Genomic DNA, 19,579 nt, shown 5'->3' with positions numbered 1-19,579 from the left:
CTTCTTCTTTTTTTTTTTTTTTTTTTTGACAGGCAGAGTGGACAGTGAGAGAGAGAGAGACAGAGACAGAGAGAAAGGGCTTCCTTTGCCGTTGGTTCACCCTCAATGGCCGCCACAGCTGGCGTGCTGTGGCCGGCGCACCGCGCCTATCCGAAGGCAGGAGCCAGGTGCTTCTCCTGGTCTCCCATGGGGCGCAGGGCCCAAGCACTTGGGCCATCCTCCACTGCACTCCCTGGTCACAGCAGAGAGCTGGCCTGGAAGAGGGGCAACCGGGACAGAATCTGGCGCCCCGACGGGGACTAGAACCCGGTGTGCCGGCGCTGCAAGGCGGAGGATTAGCCTACTGAGCCGCTGCACCAGCGATGAAGCTTTTCTTAAGACTAAAATTTGCTTAGTTAACAAAATTTTTAACTCCTCCCATTCATACCATGAAGTTTGGTAAAAAAAATTTCTTATTTACTTACTAATATTTTGCGAATGCAACTATACACATGTCAGTTCATTTGTCAGCTTTTATAAGGGCTGAAAAAGTGGTTTATTTAAGGCTGCAGTCCAAAATACTACCTGAGCTGTTCCTGAAGTGTAAAACAATATTGAATATGACTTAATTAATACAAGTAAGGAATCTCAAGAGCAATGTGCTTTTGATCTTTATAAAACTTTTTCCCCCAAATGTCTCCAGAGTTACATAAAAATAAAATAAGATGTAAATTAATTGGTATTTGATAGTATATCCCAGGTTCCACAGGGATTTTGACTAACTTAATTGGTTTCTACTAGGTTTGTTTGATAAAAGCATCTGTCCTGAATCATAGATTTTTATCTGATTCCGTTGGTCTTGGAGGAAATCTTTCTTGGTTAAGCCTTCCTCATGTAGAAAAATAATACATGGAGCCTCAAATTTGATAGCAAATCAAGCAATATAGGTATCACAATTATCTTTTGTATTAAGTGCCTAGCGTGTGCCATGCGCTATTCTAATAGTGTGAAGATTAAATTAGTTAATTAGTTAATTTAATCATCATGATGTCTCTACTTTGAGTTTGCTTTACTATTCCCATCCCATTTTATATATAAGGAAAAAGGTCAGACTGAAAAGTTTTCAAATTTTCTACCAAAGATGGAAATTTATAAGACAGTAGCTTTTCTACAAAAGTGAATTTTGTTTTGTATGGAGATTTTTTGTATGTATTTTATTACTACAGTAGGTATAGCCAGTCTGAACATTTTCTACTTACATAATTTATGAGTAGGCCCTAAGAGAGCACAGAGAATAAGGGACCACATCAACTTCAACTAATAGATTCAGAAAAGTTGGAAAAATTCAGCGAATTGAATATGAAGCATATTATTTTTAAATGAACTTGCTAAAGACAAGGAGAGTGTTAGTAAAGAGCTTAGCTAGCTAGATTAAAGAAATTGTCTCTCCCCATCTGTTCTAATTAGCTTATCTCTCCTGCTTCACAGCATGCTGGTTATTTCAGAAAAGAGGTGACAGCTACTTCGGAAGGAAATTCTTTTTATTTACACTGATTTATGATGGTTTTGGAGTTGTTGTTCATCCTCAGACATAAACTTTTAAATGTTAGCACTTTTGTGTAATACTTTGTTACTGGAAATTTTAAGGAATTGGACTCTTAATTGAGGATTCTGCCCTCTCACCTTTCCTTTGGTTTTGGCCCAGATGATTATGTTTTCTCTTTTTAGAAAGATTTCTCTGGGTATTTTGATATTTGTGCTGATTGAAGGAGACTTTCCATCACTTACAGGTATTTAAACATCTGTATTACTTTCATCTTTTTATATATCTGTAGTATATTTCCTTCAAAATAGCATTAATTTATGTGATTGCTCTAATAATAGCTATTAATCTTTGACATTGTTTTATTTAAACTCTTAAAATGTATCCAATAATTTTAGTTTTATCTTTTCATTTTCTCCTGGTTCAACTCTTATTTTCTCATATTATGCGAAATTGGATGTATACTTGATTTTGATAATAATCTTGAGTTAAAGGAGTGGGAATTAAAACAGAAGAAGATTTAATGCTTCACTCCTCTCCTTAGTTATGCATACCAGTCTATAATCTGAAAATTGACTTCAAAATCCAAATGTGGTGCAAATGTCCATTTTTCTTCATTGCGTTTTGCATTGCTATGCTTTCACTCTATAGCTAAACCTTCTTAACTTTAGCCGAGATCCAGGAACCCAAGAGTGCAATATCCTTTCTCTTGTCTGAAGAGTCTACAGACCCTACTCTGCCAACAGAAAAGCAACAGCCTCTGCACCACAGAGAAGCTGAGAGACGGTCATTATTCAGAAGGAGGCGATCTATTCTGTTTCCCAACGGAGTAAAAATATGCCCAGATGAAAGTGTTACAGAGGCAGTAGCAAATCATGTGAAGTATTTTAAAGTCCGAGGTAAGAAAACCTCCAAATTGTTCAGCTCCACAATGAAATTCAACCATTGTTTTGTCTCCTTCATTGTATCCCATTATAAATAAAAATTTATGATAATTTAGAACTGAGACAAATATCCTTTTTTTAAAACCTATGGCAAAAGAACTTGCTAAAAATGTAGTGTTAAATAATTTCAGAAAATAGTTTACATTATTGTAACAGAAGAAATATTCTAAATCTTTTCAAGCATTTAAAAAATGCCAGTTTATGTTATTATATAAATTAATTAGTTTTCACTTCTTTGTGACAATTTACCTAACTATCTCATAAAATATATTTACCAAGGTATACTCACCTGAATGTTTAATTATATCATATGCATGAAAATTAATTAATTTCTTTGTTTTATAGTTTAAACCTTCCATAGATTAATGTAGGGTGTTCTCTAGTTAGTACACATGAAACTGTTCATGTATAAAAATATGGTACTGATCGGTGAACACTAAAGCAACACAACTGGGATTTTACTTTGTTTTAAAACAGTATGATACTTGATCTCATATCTTTTGGTTATATTAATTCATTCTCTGTTTCTTATATTTACTAACAATGCCTAATTGATCATTAAAATATTTCTTAGACATTTGGAAGATTTTCAGACTTTAACATTTGCTGCTCAACAACCAATAAAAAACCATAATGTGGTTGTGAGATTAGTAAGCTAAAGTGGAGAGAGATGACAAGGTGACTGTGAAATCAGGTTTGTTCACCGTGTATGTGTTCATTCATTGAGCCAACAAATATTTATTGAACATTTGACTATTTTCCAGGCATTAAGTTATAGACATTTTCCATTTGAGTTCCTATTTTTTCCTCTTCCTTTTCCTTCTTCTCTACCTCACCAAATATTTTAAACTAAAATAGAAATTTAGTATCAGATGTTATATTAATATTTATATATTTTTATTTGTTAAAGTGGTACATGGGGTAGGGCTTTGTGGTGCAGAGGGCTAAGCTGTAGCTTGGGATGAGTACCTTGTTTGAGTTGCTGCTACTCCGCTTCCAGTCAAGCTCCCTGCTAATGTGCCTGGGAAGCAGAAGATAAGGGCTGAAGTACTTGAGTCCCTTCTACCCATGTGGGAGATCTGAATTGAGTTCCTGGTTCTTGGCTTCTGCCTGGCTCAGCCCTGACTATTGTGGCCATTTGGGAAGTGAGCCAGCAGATGGAAAAATGAATCCTTCCCATGTCTCTCTCCCTCCCTCCCTCTCTCTGTTGCTCTGCCTTTTAATCAGTCTTTGAAAAATGAAGGAAGTGTCACTATGTTCCTAAACCTGTATATATGAAATACATGAAACTTATATAACTTAAATAAGATTAAAAAAAAAAAAGAAAAAATGATACAGTGTATTAGCTACTTTTTTTGATGAGGGCTTTTATACCTTTTGATTTTATCTTGGGTATCTTTTTACATTTTAGATTTTTTTTTTTTTTAATTTGGGAAGGGGGTGGAGAGAGAGTGAGCAAGCAAGCAAGCAAGCATAGGTACTCCCAGATACCCACAGAAATTTTGGAGTTGAAGCCAGGAGCCAGAAACTCAATCTAGGTCTTCTGCATGGACGGGAGGAACCCAATTATTTGAGCATCATCACTGCCTCCCAGAGTCTTCATTAACAGGAAGATGGAGTCAAGAGCGAGAGTGGGGACTCTGCTTTGGGAAGCAGGCATCCTAATAGCATTTTAATCACTAGGCTAAACACCTACCCATGGATTATGATTTTAGAATAAAATATCTGATACTTGGAAGGAGGGATCTGTTCAATATCCAAACAAGGGTTCTAGCTCTTTCTACCAAGTTAATTCATTTTTGATGGTTTGCTCAATTTTTCCTCCATAGAGATTTTGTGGCAATAATTGCTAGTTTGTGTAAAAATATAAAAATGTCTTCATTTAAGCAAGAAACAGCCATCTTTAAGTTACTGATTTTTAAAATTAAACAGGATGCTTGGAGTATAATATAATTAGTAGTTTCCTTCCTCCATTTTTGCTTGTAGAAATCATATTTTAGTTGGATACTTTTTTTTTATTTGACAGAGTTATAGACAGTGAGAGAGAGAGACAGAGAGAAAGGTTTTCCTTCCGTTAGTTCACCCCCAAATGGCTGCTATGGTCAGTGTGGTGCAGCCGGCGCGCTGCGCTGATCCGAAGCCAGTAGCCAGGTGCTTCCTCCTGGTCTCCCATGCGGGTACAGGGGCCCAAGCACTTGGGCCATTCTCCACTGCCCTCCCAGGCCACAGCAGAGAGCTGGACTGGAAGAGGAGCAGCCAGGACTAGAACCCAGTGCCCATATGGGATGCCGGCGCTGCAGGTGGAGGATTAACCAAGTGAGCCACACGCTGGCTTCTCTCCATGTCTTTTCATAGCTTGACAGCTCCTTTCCTTTTTTCACTGATTGATAGTCTCCTATATGGTACACCAGAGTTTGTTAATGGACTTCTTTGTCACCTCCAAGTTTTGGCAGTTATGAATAAATCTTTAAATATTTATGTGGATGTGAGTTTTTTTTTCTGAATTTAGGCAAAATATCAAAGATAGAAAATTCTGTATTTTGTTTTCTTTTTACATATAGAAAAGACTCACCATTATCTTCTGGTTTCAGATTGAAATATAGTAGCTTGAGAGTGTCCTCTTCCTGATTTTATGAAGTACTTTCAACTTTGTATAAGCTTGGGAGAAAGTTTCAAATATTCTCTTTTTATTTCCAAACCAGAGTTATGTGATGAGTTTTTGAAGAAGTAGATATGATGCATTTATGTCATTGCATTTTGCCAACAAACTCCAGGCCATTTAAAAATGTCATTATCTCCTTAAGACTTCCTGAAAGGCTGAGAAGATGGTTTTTGAAGCTGTTTTAATGTTCAGGAGAACATCTTCAAATATTAAGGAAACTTAAAATTGCAGTGTCTTTTAGGAAGACACTTTGAGTATATATAGTATAAAAACATACTTTTTTTTTTAAGAGATGGAGGGAAAAAACTCAGCTCATTAAGAACTGATATTTCAGTTTGCAAAAGAAAGGAGTGGTAAGTATAGATTCTCTCTAGAACTAAAAAGGTATAAACAGGGCGTACAGAAGAACATCATTCTCATGTCTCCACAGAAAGGACTCTGTGGAAATGAGTGTCAGGGGAATCTGAATGAATCGGTCATGATGATTTGAGCACTTCAGTGTGCTAGCTTAACATAAAACATCATTTTAATCCATTTTCTAGTGTGTCAGGAAGCTGTCTGGGAAGCCTTCAGGACTTTTTGGGATCGACTTCCTGGGCGTGAGGAATACCGTTACTGGATGGATTTGTGTGAGGATGGAATCACAAGTATATTTGAAATGGGCACACATTTTAGTCAGTCTTTGGAACACAGAAGCTTAATCATGAAGGTAAGTGTTACAATGAGGGAAGGAATTGCTGGACTATTGTAGGAACGCATGTGCATAGCAGAGGCCTAAAAGATGAAACAGCAGTGGCAAGTTCTCGTGTTATACTCTTCAGTTGAATTAGGCTACCTGAGTGAGCTGCCTTAGGATGTGGCCTAGCCTTTTACCCCTAGTTCTGGCCTTCAAAATCAACATTGTTAACCCAGATAACAGCCTCAACCTTCTTTACAAATGTAAATTTTTAGAAGTAATATTCAGCAAAGGTTGAGGCCAAGAATATAAATCTTAAAGAGTCAAATATTTTGGGCAAAGTTATATGTATCAATTCAGAGTGGTTACCAATGACTCTAAGATAGTGGATATAGTTCATTGAATATTTTTAGTGAAGCATAAATAGGATTCTGATTAATGATTTCCCTACTTGTCTTGTTTTAGACATAATTTACGCTTAGCAAAACACAAATAAGCATCCCTATAGACATGTTACCTGCCCACTCTCCCCTTTTCATGTAGCACACACATATTCACAACAAGAAACTGAAACTCTTCAGACATATACAACAAGTTATCTGTGCTCTCTGATATTCCCTATATCATTCTGTCAGTCTATTCAAGGCCTATATGTCCTCAACTCAGATGTAAACTCCCTTGTGAGGAACCAATCCAGTTCCAGAAAATTTAGCTCCTTTTATGCCTCAAGGTTCCATAATTCTTTTTTTTAAAGATTTATTTATTTTAAAGTCAGAGTTACACAGAGAGAGGAGAGGGAGAAGGAGAGGGAGAGAGAGAGAGAAAGAGAGAGAGAGAGAGGTAGGTTTTCCATCCAATGGTTCACTCCCCAATTGGCTGCAACGGCCAGAGCTGTGCCAATCTGAAGCCAGGAGCCAGGAGCTTCTTCCAGGTTTCCCACGTGGGTGCAGGGGCCCAAGAACTTGGGCCAACTTCTACTGCTTTCCCAGGCCATAGCAGAGAGCTGGATTGGAAGTGGAGCAGCCGGGACTAGAACTGGCGCCCATATGGGATGCTGGTGCTTCAGGCCAGGGCATTAACTCGCTGCGCCACTGCTCTGGCGCCAAGGTTCCAAAATTCTTTATTCATTCTTTAATATTATAGTTCTTGTGCTTGTTATTATTAATTGTGCAAAGTGACTAATTCCTCTGTTAGAGTCAAAAGGTAGGAATTATGTCATTACATGTCCATTTTTGCATCCCCATGATGCAGTACATATTCAGTAGATATTTATTGAAATAGAAGTATAGAAACAGTAGCCACAATGTCTTTCCTGTTTGCTGAAATGTGTAAACTTTATGAATAATATTTGAAGTAGTAGTTATAAGTATTGTAAGCTTTAGGGGTTCTGAGGAAATTAGTTTTACTAAATAACTCCTAAATATTTTTATTTAGGACTAGTCAAAACAAGTTATGCATCTTAAAATATAGCATCCTGTTCTTTCTAATTTTAAGCTTGTGTTTCCAGTAGAGGTGTGCTATTGTTTTCTTATAACTTTTGGTCATATGTGGGGATGATCTTACTACATGGTGACAAATTGGGGAAGGAAGAATGGTCTGATAAACATGGTGGACAGAAGACAAACTTTGTAGGATTATAAACATTTTAAAGACTTGTAGCTTTGTAAGTATTTTGAATTACACTTAACTTTTAATTATGGTACCTCATATTTTAAGCCAAAGCATTCTCTGTTTTTTTTTGTAGCATTTTTAACTGCTCAATAGTTATAACAATATCCACCAAAATTTGTTCAGTATCAACCAGGTACCAGGTCCTGTTTGTTAAGTCCATTAAAATATTGTATCTAATAAATAGTAGCCTTACAAAGAGGTGGTAGTTCCCCTATTTTACTGATAAATACATATACCTTAGAGTTGTAAAATTCTTTATCCTGTATCACAAAACCAGGATGTGATACAACTTAAATCCAAACTCAGATCTATATTCCCAATTCCATGTTCTTTTCCCCATACCACTGGGTCTGCCTTCTCAAACATTACTAATTTTATAAATAGTAATAGCTAATATGGAATAGCTGTTCAGTGAAAGTACACACACACACACACACAATTCTATCAGCACTGTCTCAATTGTGTCCATAATATGCTATCTGCTATTATAGCAGCAAACATGTGTGATGAGTTAGTATTGCCTTAACAACAGAATTTTGTGATGTTATGTTGAAACATGTCTCTTACATATTGAACTTTTAATAACCATAGATTTGAAGCCATAGCAAATACACTCTCAGTGATTATTTAGTAGAACAAACAGATAATTGGGGTGATGTGTTACCTGTATTAAGTCTTAAATGATGCATACAAGTTAGCTAACTGAGGAGGGGTTGAAGATGGACATTGCAGTCTAAGGGGACAGCTAAATATGTATAGGGAATGACTTTGACCCACATAGCAGTAGGGTAGACTAGAAATGATACATCAGATGAGAGATGTGGTTAAGAAGTATGGATTTGACTTTGCAGATGATAGAAATCCATTGAAGAGTTGTAAATAAGTAAATCACAGGGACTGATTTGACAGTTTTGAATTTTACAAAGGTTATCATGGTTTCTACAGGCCATAGGATGGATTACAGGGGACAAGACTGGAGCAGAGTGACCAGGTAGGATACTGCTTCAGTCCTCTAGGCCTGAGGTGATGCAGGTCCTACCCATACCATGAGATTAAAAAATGGAAGGGTGAGAGACATAGTGGGAAATAAGATTTGTAGTACTCTGGTGAATTAGATGGCAGTGGGATAAAGTGAAGGGATAGTCTGGGAAACCTGTTAGTTTCTAGCTTGGGTGACTAAGACCAAGAAATCAGAGAAGCAGCGTTGTAAATATGACAGGGAGAATGAGTTCATTTTTGAATGTGTTTACTTGAGCTGCCTTGTGAAATGTGAGTGCTTGATATTTCAATATAAAGCCAAGGAGAATGGTCCAGTTATAAATATAGCTATAGGAGCCACAGCCATGAGGTTGTAATGGAAACCATGACAGTAACTGAGATTATTTTAGGAGAGTCTTGTAGAGTAAGAAGAGCAACCAGTTATTCATACATATCATTAGAGATATGTAGGGAAATAGGATTTCTATTTTACAGATGGGGAAATTGAGGAAGGGAAAACTGGCACTTAAAGCTTGGTCTTCTGATTCCAAGTTAGTGTTCATTTCATCATATTGGTCTCAAACTAAAACTACGAATTTAGAGGGAATGAGTATAATTTGCATGAGGAATAATCCGATTATTTAATATGGTTTATATTTTTTCTTAAATCTGGAGAAACAGATTTATCAGTTTTTTAATCCAATTTTTTATGTTGTTCTAGCATGAGAATTACTACAAATATACTAGATCACAAAATTCTTTGATACTAAGTCCATGCCAGAGTAATATAAAAGTCTATGAACCTCTGACTTGTGGACCTTTCTGGAATGATTAGCAAGTAAAGTCTATTAATCTGTTCCCATTAAGAGACAGCACAAAAACTCTGGAGCACACAGTGTTTGAGGGCAGTCTTACAGTCAGAAAGCATATTTATCTCTTTGGTATTTGTTTTCATCATGTATCTAACAATAGAGAATTAGAGACTAGTAACATGCATTCTACCATGTTAGGGCATTAATGTTTGCTGTGGAATAAGCTTTATTTGCTGCTTAGTAAGTGTTATTAACTCACTAATTTTTATGACTTTGTTTTCCTTAGAAACTGACTTCCACAAAGGAAACTATAAGCAGGTAAGTGTGTCCTTTTCCCTCAATTCATGTTTGGCAACTTAGATGTGTCATTCCTACTCCAGGACTCACCCCAAATTTAATAATGTCTTTTTATTTGCTTGCCAGTTCTTGCAATTACCAGTCCTGTGGATAAGTCCCAAATGCTCTTTCTCATCTTGAGTCCACCTCCCTTTCCAGACCACCACCTATACTTGCTTGCTTTGATCTTACCAGGAGGCAGACTTGTTCTTCTGTTGAATAGAAAACACATTAATGGTTTAGATGGAAAGATCTGTTGTTGATGTTTGAAAGCTAATGATGAAGTAGTTGTGAAAGGATACACTTTAGTGGAGGATAGTGGGTGATGGCTGGTAACATGGGTCACTTCTTAACTATGTAGGATTTTAGTCTTTTTTTTTAAAGATTTATTTGTTTATTTGAAAGACAGAGTTAGAGAGAGAGAGAGAGAGAGAGAGAGAGAAAGTCTTCTATCTGCTGGCTCGCTTCCCAGATGGCCGCAATGGCTGGAGCTGAGCCCATTTGAAGCCAGGAGCCAGGAGCTTCTTCCCGGTCTCCCACACGGGTCCAGGGGCCCAAAGACCTGGGCCATCTTCTACTGCTTTTCCAGGCCACAGCAGAGACCTAGATCGAAAATGGAGCAGCTGGGTCTCAAGCTGGTGCCCATTTGGGATGTTGGCACTGCAGGTGGCAGCTTTACCCGCTATGCCACAGCATCAGCCCCAGGATTTTAGTCTTGAAGCATAGGAAGAGCACAGCATTGATGAGTTCTTCAGTATTATGATCTTGGTCCTATTGGCCTTTAGGTTTAGGGTGAAGGTAGTTTTTGGTTCCAGTGTGCCAGTAGTACAAATGAAACTACAAAAGATGAGGTATTTTAAATATATAGGGATAAAGATTTCCAATTCTGTCCATCCGCAGAATATCTAGATTATGCCAGCATGTGGGCGATTATATAGGAAAGCACTACTAGGCTTGCAATTCATGTCACAGTCAGAATTTTGCCTCACATTGGAGGGTAGGACAGGTTGAAAATCTAAGTAGATGAATCAGTATCCAGAAACACATCCTTAACAAGATTGAAGGAAAATCATAAGTAAACATGTGGGGGATAGTGGGTCATATCTAGATTTCAAGTTGAACATACATGAATAGTAGGAAAGGGGACTCTCTGTGGTCCTAGTTATACAGTTGATGATACAACCAAGTCTGAGATGGGCTTGTGACTGAACATCTACTTAGATCTACTTAGGTGTGGTGTCTTAACCACTAAGAAGAAAAACTCAGGGGTTCCTTATGATATTATTGCAACAAATAGTGAAAGAACTATTATGATGAGTCTTATCAGTTGCAGTACTTTTTACACTTTTATGAACAAAAAGTGTGGTAAAGGCTCTGTTGCTCATGAGATAACAACAGAGATTTAAATAGGGGATTGGAATGATGAGGATTTTTAAAAAAGATTTATTTATTTATTTGAAAGCTAGAGTTATTGAGAGGCAGAGGAAGAGAGAGAGAGAGGGAGGGAGAGAGAGAAAGAGAGAGAGAGGTCTTCCATCTGTTTGGTGATTCCCCAAATGGCCTCAATGGCTGGAGCTGGGCCAACCCAAAGCCAGGAGCTAGGAGCTTCTTCTGGGTCTCCCAAGCAGGTGCAGGGGCCCAAGTACTTGGGCCATCTGGTCATAGCAGAGAGCTGGATAGGAAGTGGAGCAGCCGGGACTCAAACCGGCACCCATACAGGATGCTGGCACCGCAGGCGGCAGCTTTACCTACTATGCCACGGTGCTGGCCCCATGATGAGGATCTTGAAAGAACTTGGCTATACTTGGAACCCCCACACAAGTTACCCCAGTGTTCTTTGAGGTACTTGTCCCCTTTTCAAATGGTTGGAAGAATTCTGAGAATGTTGTAAGGCTGAGGGAACAGGAGGAGATGGAACAGAGATTCCATTGTGCTATATATTGAGTCTGTTTCCATGGAGTGTTCTGAACTTGGGGTTCTACTTCAGAGATCTGTGTTAAGCAAGGACGGCCGTTAGCTGATGTTTATTTGTTTTCTGTGACTTTGCTGGACCAGTTGGTGTTGACACTCTGCCCTCAGCCTAATTGTTTATATACAGAAAACCTTGCTCATCTGGGAAGTTTTAGGACAGCTATAGTATATCTCACTCCCAGTGATTTATTTAATAGATTTATAGTATTGCCTGAGAATGGAAATTTTTAAGAAATCTGCAGCTGATTCTAATGTACATCATATGGGAACTACTGTTTCAGGCTATTGAAACGTTATTAATAAGTAAATAACCTCACAAGAAGAAAGTGAACACAGATACAAAAAAGTATCATCCATCTTCTGAAATAGAAGTTTCTAGAATGAGTCCAGAAACTCTCCCAAAGGATAGACATAGACTTTCATGTTTGTTCTTAAAAGGAAAAATTCACCACTGTGTAAATATTAAAATGGATTCTTACAGTTCCAGTGTCCATTATGCCTACATGGTAATAGAATAGTGTTCAGGATGCCAGATATTCTTATTTCCTATGCCTGTGCAAAAAATGTTTCCTAATATTCTCACTGGAGATACATTGCTCTCAAAGCCCATATTTTTAATAAATACTGTAGCATAATAAGCATTTTTTACTTTTATTTTCTTTTGTTCCCTAAAGGCAGTTGCCCCTTTTACAACCATCTATAACTCTGTAATTCTAACGATAAAGCTGGAGGGAACTAGCAATATCTGGTCATTATCTCACTCACTTCAACTTTCTTTTGCCTCCCTCTTCAATATTTAGAGGTTCTTGTGATTTCATTGGTCCTCTTGGATAACCCAGGATACTCTGCCTATTTTATGATTAGCTGATTAACACCTTTTTTTCTACCCACAACCTTAATTTCCTTGTGCCATTAATCTACCATATTCATAGGTTCCTGGGATTAAGATATGAACATCTTTGGGAGGCTACTATTCTGCACACCACAGTTCTTCTCTGTAATCTAGTGTTTTCTTTTATGCAATCTATAATTGTCTATTGATGAAGGACTTGCACTAACTACTCTGTTACATTCCATTTTAATCTTTACTGATTTGCCAAGTGTCTTAAAAACACTTTTACCTATACTTAGGACCCTATATCCTGTTTTTCCTCTTAGAAACCTCTGCTGTTCATTGTTTCTCTGCTTCTCCTGAGTATTCAACGTCCTTCTTTACTAACTCCTTCCTATTATTATTTAAACATGCCCAAGTCTCTCCCTGTTACCTATTTTAAAAAGGGCCTTTCTCCAGCTCTCATCTCCATTATAGCCAGACATCTTGAAGGCATCTCCACTTAGCTCCAGTTGATACTCAACCCTCTGCCATTTGGTTTTACTGTTAGACCCTCAATAATCAGTCCAAGACCTGGCCCTGGATATGTGCTCACTAAATATTTGCTAAATGGATAATTGAATTTCCACCCAATTACCCAAGTCTATTTTCAAGTCTATAATGATACTCTAAGTATAAAGACAGCTCTTTGTTTTTTTTTTTTTTTTTTTTTTTTGTTGCTTTGCTTTGTTTGGGTGCCTCAGTTAACTGACATTTGTAGTTGCTGATGCTCGTTGTGGATCACAAAGCCAAACTAGCTCTTATATAGGATGCCCATATCACATGCGGAGACTTAACCCTCTGCACCATATCCCTGGTACCCTCTATATTTTCTTTTATTAATTTTGTAGTTTCAGGTCTTACATTTAAGTCTTTGAACCATGTTGAATTGATCTTTATAGAAATTGAGAGAGTCAGTTTCATTCTTCTGCATGTGGATATCCAATTTTCCCAGCACCATTTATTGAAAAAATTGTCCTTTCTTCAATGCAAGTTCTTAGCGCCTTTGTCAAAGATCAGTTGGCTATAGATATGTGAGTTTAATTCTAGACTTTCTGTTCCATTGGTCTATATTTTATGCAAATGTATTTTTTGTTAAACTTTTTTTTTTTTTTTTATTTAAGAGATAGAGTTACAGACAGAGGCAGACACAGAAAGTTTCCATTTGCTGGTTCACTGCCCAAATGGCTGCAATGGCTGGCTGGGCTGATCTGAAGCCAGGAGCCAAAAACTTCTACCGGGTCTCCCATGTGGGTGCAGGGGCCCAAGCACTTGGGCCATCTTCTACTGCTTTCCCAGGCCATAGTAGATAGCTGGATCAGAAGAGGAACAGCCAGGACACGAAATGGCATCCATATGGGATGCTGGTGCTGCAGACAGAGGCTTAGCTTACTATGACACCGCCCCTGTCATGTTACTTTAATCATTGTAGCTTTGAAATGTATTTTGAAGTCAGGTAATATAATATCTCCTAATTTGTTCTTCTAATTTATGATCACTTGGCTCATCAGAGGCTTTTGTGTACAAATTTTAGTATCATTTTTTCTACTTCTATGAAAGATGTCATTAGTATTTTAATGAGAGTTGAATTGAATACTTATATTGTTTTTGGTAATCTGGACATTTTAACAATATTGATTCTTCCAATCCATGAACACAGGTTTGTTTATGTTCATTTTTGTGTCCTCAACATTTAATATTTTTCGTAATATCATAGGCAATATTTTTTATCAACACATTATGAAATAGGCAGAACAAGGAGATAGTCCTGCTTTAGATAGTAAGTCTTGAGTCCCTGAGCAACTAAGATATTTTTCCAAGACATTCACAAAGTCAATGGTATATTTGAGACTAGTGCCTAGGATTCTTGGGTCCTTACCTTGAGTTCTTTTTCTGTCACATGCAAAATAAAATAACAGATTCAAGAAAAAAACATGAGGTTGGCATTGTGGCATAGGGGGTTAAGCTGCAGCCTGTGAAATCAGCATCCCATATGGGCACTGGTTCGAGTCCCAGATCATCTACTTCTAACCCAATTGCCTGCTAATGTGCCTGGGAAAGCGGTGGAAGATGGCCCCAGTACTTGGACTCCTGCATCCATGTGGGATACCCACATGAAGCTCCTGGTTCCAGCTTCAGCCTTGCCCAGCCCTGGCCACTATGGCCATTTGTCGAGTGAATCAGCAGATTGAAGATAGTGTCTGTCTGTCTCTCTGTCTCTCTCCCTCCCTCTTTCCCTGTCCCTTTACTCTCTCCCTCTCTCTGTCCCTCTGTGTAACTCTGCCTTTCACATACATAAATAAATCTTGAAAATATGTATAGAAAATCATTAAAGTAGTCATCTAAATATGAAGTTATGCTTGACTTCTTTTACAATGTTTTTAAATTTATATTTCATGTAGCTATGTAACATCTTTTTTGCACAATCCCATCTGAATTACACCAATATAATTAGATAGTAGTGGTAAGAAATGACTAATATGCTGAGTGAGCTGAGAAAATGAGACAGTAGGGGGTTGTTTGTTGTTATTAAACTAAAGGTCTTGTTGAAAACTGCCCATTTGTGGTTTGGTCCAGAAATGAAGTAATGTTTCTGTCTCCAAGTTCAATGCTCTTCTGTGTTCCAGTGCTGTTATATTTTAAGGGATTCCTGCAGGAGGTATAGCTAATGAGAATATTTGAAAGGATTCTTATTAAGTGTTTTTCGTGTCTTGAAAGGAGAGTGGGATAGTGAGGGATTAAGTTTTGGAGTGTTAGACAAGAGTTTCCTATTTACCCTCATTACAATAGTGTTATTTTGAACTTAGGTGAAATTGAGTTTCACTGAAGTGGGCAAACATCTTGATGATGCTTGTTTAGTTATTGGATTAGTTTAAATTTGACTTTGCTGTGGGGGACAGTTTGACCCACCTCAGGTGTGGTCTTGATCTTCTGCCATCTTATCCCAACATCCTATTCTGGTTTCTGTGTTATGTTTTCACCCTTTTGCCTTGCTGTGCTCTTCATCCCTGCTTGCTTTCCACAGGTCTCCAACTTTGACTGGGTTTCCCATCCTTTTCCTGGTGTGTTACACATTCTGACTTTTCCGTAGTTTAGTTTACATAGGCCACTACCATTGAGAGCATTTGAAATTCTTTTAAAGAGAATGGGTCACATAGGAGGCAGATAATTGAGGTGGGTAAGAGGGAAGTTTCTGGGATCAAATGGGTCTATGATCGCAGGAGCTATATCACAACTCCTCCATTGGCTAGCTGTGTGATCCTAAGCAAATTCTTAACCTTTATTAGCATTAGTGTGCCCATTTGTCTAAATGAAGGTTAGTGTAACTCCCTGTAAGCTGGTTGCCAGAATTAACTAAATAAAGCTCTTAGCACAGTGCTTGACTTATGATGAAGGCTCAGTAAATTCAGTTGTGATTATTCTGGTTGTATTTTAGTTGAAAGGGAAGTGGAATTTTTGTGTTACCCAAGGAAGTTAGCTTTACCTACTTTGACATAATTTTTTGTCTTCCATAACACAAAGATTTGAGAAGTACATGGCCTTGTGAAAAAACAGACCCTATTCAGGCCTAATTATGTTAATGTTTGTTCCAAATGCATCTGAATCTCATTTTTTCTTTTTATTTAAAAAATTTAAATTTTTTAAAATTTAACATTTAAAATTTTTCAATTTTTTTATAAATATTTATTTCATTTGAAATCAGAGTGACAGGGAGAGGGGAAAGACAGGGGGAGCGAGCGAGCGAGCGAGAGAGAGAGAAAGATATATCTTCCATTTGCTGGTTTACTCTCCAAGTGGATGCAACAGCCAGGGCTGGGTCAGGCTGAAGCCAGGAGCCTAGAACTTCATCCAGCTCTTCCATGTGGGTGGTAGAGGCTCAAACACTTGGACCATTCTCCGCTGTTTTCCAGGCCAATAGCAGGGAGCTGGATCAGAAGTGAAGCAGTCGAGACTTGAACAGAACTGGTGCCCATAAGGGATGCCAGCATTACAGGCAGCAGCTTAACCCACCATGCCATAACACTGGACCCTGAATCTCATTTTTCAGCTCTACCTCTCGCAGCACAAGAAGCCTCTTGATGCTTTTCCATTATTCAGACCTTCTGCTCATCAAATTACTTTTTTACACATTGTTTTCTTTTAGATTCTTTGGATGACAGCTCTCATAGTAGGCAAGTTCATGCAAATGTGCTCTAAATAACCAATGAGAGGCTTTGTATAATTTTTTTTAAAGATTTATTTACTTATTTGAAAGGCAGAGTTACAGTGAGGCAGAAGCAGAGAGAGAGGTCTTCCATCCACTGGCTCACTCCCCAAATGGCTGCAATGGCCGGAGCTGGGCCTATCCAATTCCAGGAGCCAGGAACTTCCTCCAGGTCTCCCACATGGGTGTAGGGGCCCAGGGACCAGGGCTATCCTCCACTGCTTTCCCAGGCCATAGCAGAGAGCTGAATTGGAAGAGGAGCAGCCAGGACTAGAACTGGCACTCACACGGGATGCTGCACTGCAGGCAGCAGCTTTACCCACTATACCACAGTGCCGGCCCCAGTATAATGTTTAATATGTTACTCTTTTTAAATATTTTTCTTAAAAGGCAGAAGGATCTTTTTGGTGAGATTTTTAAAAGTCTATGTTCCTCAGATTTTCTGCCAAATATCTGTTTGGATCATTTGCTCATTTCTAAATTCATTGTCTGTTTTTTTGTGGATGTTTTTGAGATTTTTGAGTTCCTTATAGAGAAGAGCATAGAGGTTTCTCAACAAAATAAGAGTAGATGTACCATATGATCCAGCTATCCCAATCCTGAATTATATCCAAGGGTAATGAAATCAGTCTGTTGAAGAGACATATGTACTCCCTCCCACATTCATTGCAGTGCTATTTATAATAGCCAAGATGTGGACTCAACCTAGGTGTCTTCAATGGATGAGTGGATAAAGAAAATGTGATATAGATACACAGTAGGGTATTAGTCATTAAAAAACAATGAAATTTATAGCAAAATAGATTAAACTGAAGGTCATTATGTTATGTTCAATGAGCCAGATATGGGGTGAGTCTTTGGTCTAAAGGTTAAAGTAGTAGTTATGACACTTGGCTAACCATATTGAAACACCTGAGTTTAATACCTGGCTCTGACTCCCCATTCCATTTTGCTGTTAGCACTTACCATGGGAGGGAGCAGGTGATGACTCAAGTAGTTGGGTCCCCACAACCCATGTTGGTGGCCTGAATTGAGTTCCCAGTTCTTGGCTTCAGCCTAGCCTATCCTTAGCTGTTATGGGCATTTAGGAAGTGGGCCAGTGGATAGGAGCTCTGTTTCTTTCTGTCTCTCTGCTTTTCAAATAACTAAAAAGAGAAAAAAAAAAAAAAGAAAGGAGGGAAGGAAGGAAGAAGAAAGGCACAGAAAGAGAGAGCTTGATGTTGCATTTGCTGATTAACTCCCCAAATGGTTGCAATAGCTGGGGCTGGGCCAGACTGAAGCCTGGAGCTAAGAACTCTATGCTGATCTCCCATGTGAGTGACAGGAGCCAGATACTCAGGTCATCTTCTGTGGCTTTCCCAGGCACATTAGCAGGGAGCTGGATTGAAAGTGGAGTAGCTGGAACTCAAATTCATGCTTATATGGGATGCCAGCCTTACAAGCTGTAGCTTAACCTGCTGTAATACAATGCTAGCCCAGCAGAGCTTTTTATAGTACGTTTTTTCCATAAACTTTATGAATATCCTTAATATGTTAATCTTTTAAGTTACTATCAGTTCCCATTTAACTCTCTACCTCTTGGATCTTCCAGTAAAATTGATGCTTCAAGATTTGTGCCATGTTTATCTGGTAGCTTAGAGTTCCCTTCTAAGTAATTTAAGACAGCAGGGACACTTGGAGTGGTTTCAAGGATGAGATTTATGGTACTTGGACATGTCTGGGAGGGAGACATTTTGGCCTGTTGTCAAATCACCTTAAGAAGCTGACTTGTGTGATGTTGAAGAGAGTTTTCAATTGCTATGAATTGAAAAATCACATAGTTGCCGCTGATCTAGCATCTTTGGAAAAGACTCACGGAACAGTATCCTTTCCCCTTTTGAAGTTTCTACAGAAGTTATAAAATATCTCCAAATTATTATAATTTAATTTTATACCTTTGAGATATGTAGAAATCTAAACCTGTAGAACCTTTCTTTCCTTTAAAAACAGGGTCTGGGACTGCATTTTGGTGCAGCAGGTTAAGCCATAGCCTGCAACTTAAGCATCCCATGTGAGCGCTGATCTGAGTCCTGGATGTTCTGCTTCTGATCCAGCTCCCTACTGATGTGCCTAGGAAGATAGTGGATGATGGTCCAAGTGCTTGGATTGCTGCCACTCATATTGGGACCCAGATGGAGTTCTAGGCTCCTAGCTGCAGCCATTTGGTTAATGAACCAGAGGATGGGAAATATTTCACCATCTTTCTCTCTCTCTCTGTTAACTCTTCCTTTCAAATAAATAAATAACTCTTTAGAAAAACAGGACCTTTCTCAGTTTATTTCCTTTTTTTTTAACCTAGAAACCTTTTATTTAAGATATACAAACTTCATGCATTTCTTATATACAAATTTAGGAACATAGTGATTCTTCCTATCCTACCCTACCTCCCATCCATACTCCCACCCTCTTCCTCCTCCCTCTCCTATTCCCGTTATTATTTTTTACAAAGATCTATTTTCAATTAGCTTTATACAGATAAGATTAACCCTACACTAATTAAAGAGTTCAACAAATAGTATGAAAAAAATTGTTCATCGACAGTTGAAACAAGGGCTGTTCAAAATTACCTCATGTCAAAGTGTCAATTTTACTTCTATATATTACCTTTTAGGTACTATATTAGTTACTACTAATCAGGGAGAACATATGGTATTTGTAATTTTGGGACTGGCTTATTACACTAAGTATAATGATTTCCAGTTGCATCCACTTTGTTACGAATGACAAGATTTCGATTTTTTAAATACTGTGTAGTATTCCATGGTGTACATATATCATAATTTATCAAATTGTCTTCTGATCTCTTCCAATCTTTGCTTGCAGTTGCAGGGTGGTATGATAGCAGGCCAGCCAGGAGACCTGAAAGACATTAGCAAAGTGGCTACAGCAAGTT

The 19,579-nt window shown here is 38.1% G+C and overlaps 1 protein-coding gene across 2 annotated transcripts in view; it reads left to right on the top strand.

The window, feature by feature from the left end:
- Positions 1–19,579, top strand: part of IMPG2 (interphotoreceptor matrix proteoglycan 2) — a 91,461-nt gene continuing 71,882 nt past the window's right edge. Inside the window, exons 1-4 of one of the 2 annotated variants that reach the window (XM_070072009.1) lie at positions 1–1,769; positions 2,194–2,421; positions 5,671–5,837; positions 9,552–9,583. In XM_070072009.1, coding sequence (XP_069928110.1) covers positions 1,685–1,769; positions 2,194–2,421; positions 5,671–5,837; positions 9,552–9,583 — 512 coding nt within the window. In that variant the 5' untranslated portion in view covers positions 1–1,684. The remainder of the gene's footprint in view (positions 1,770–2,193; positions 2,422–5,670; positions 5,838–9,551; positions 9,584–19,579) is intronic. The other variant, XM_070072010.1, reaches the window with a different exon arrangement.

The sequence above is a fragment of the Oryctolagus cuniculus genome, chromosome 4, assembly GCF_964237555.1.
Source record: "Oryctolagus cuniculus chromosome 4, mOryCun1.1, whole genome shotgun sequence".
Taxonomy (NCBI): domain Eukaryota; kingdom Metazoa; phylum Chordata; class Mammalia; order Lagomorpha; family Leporidae; genus Oryctolagus; species Oryctolagus cuniculus.
The sequence above is the reverse complement of the archived record's forward strand: the minus strand, read 5'-3'. Positions and strand labels throughout refer to the sequence as shown.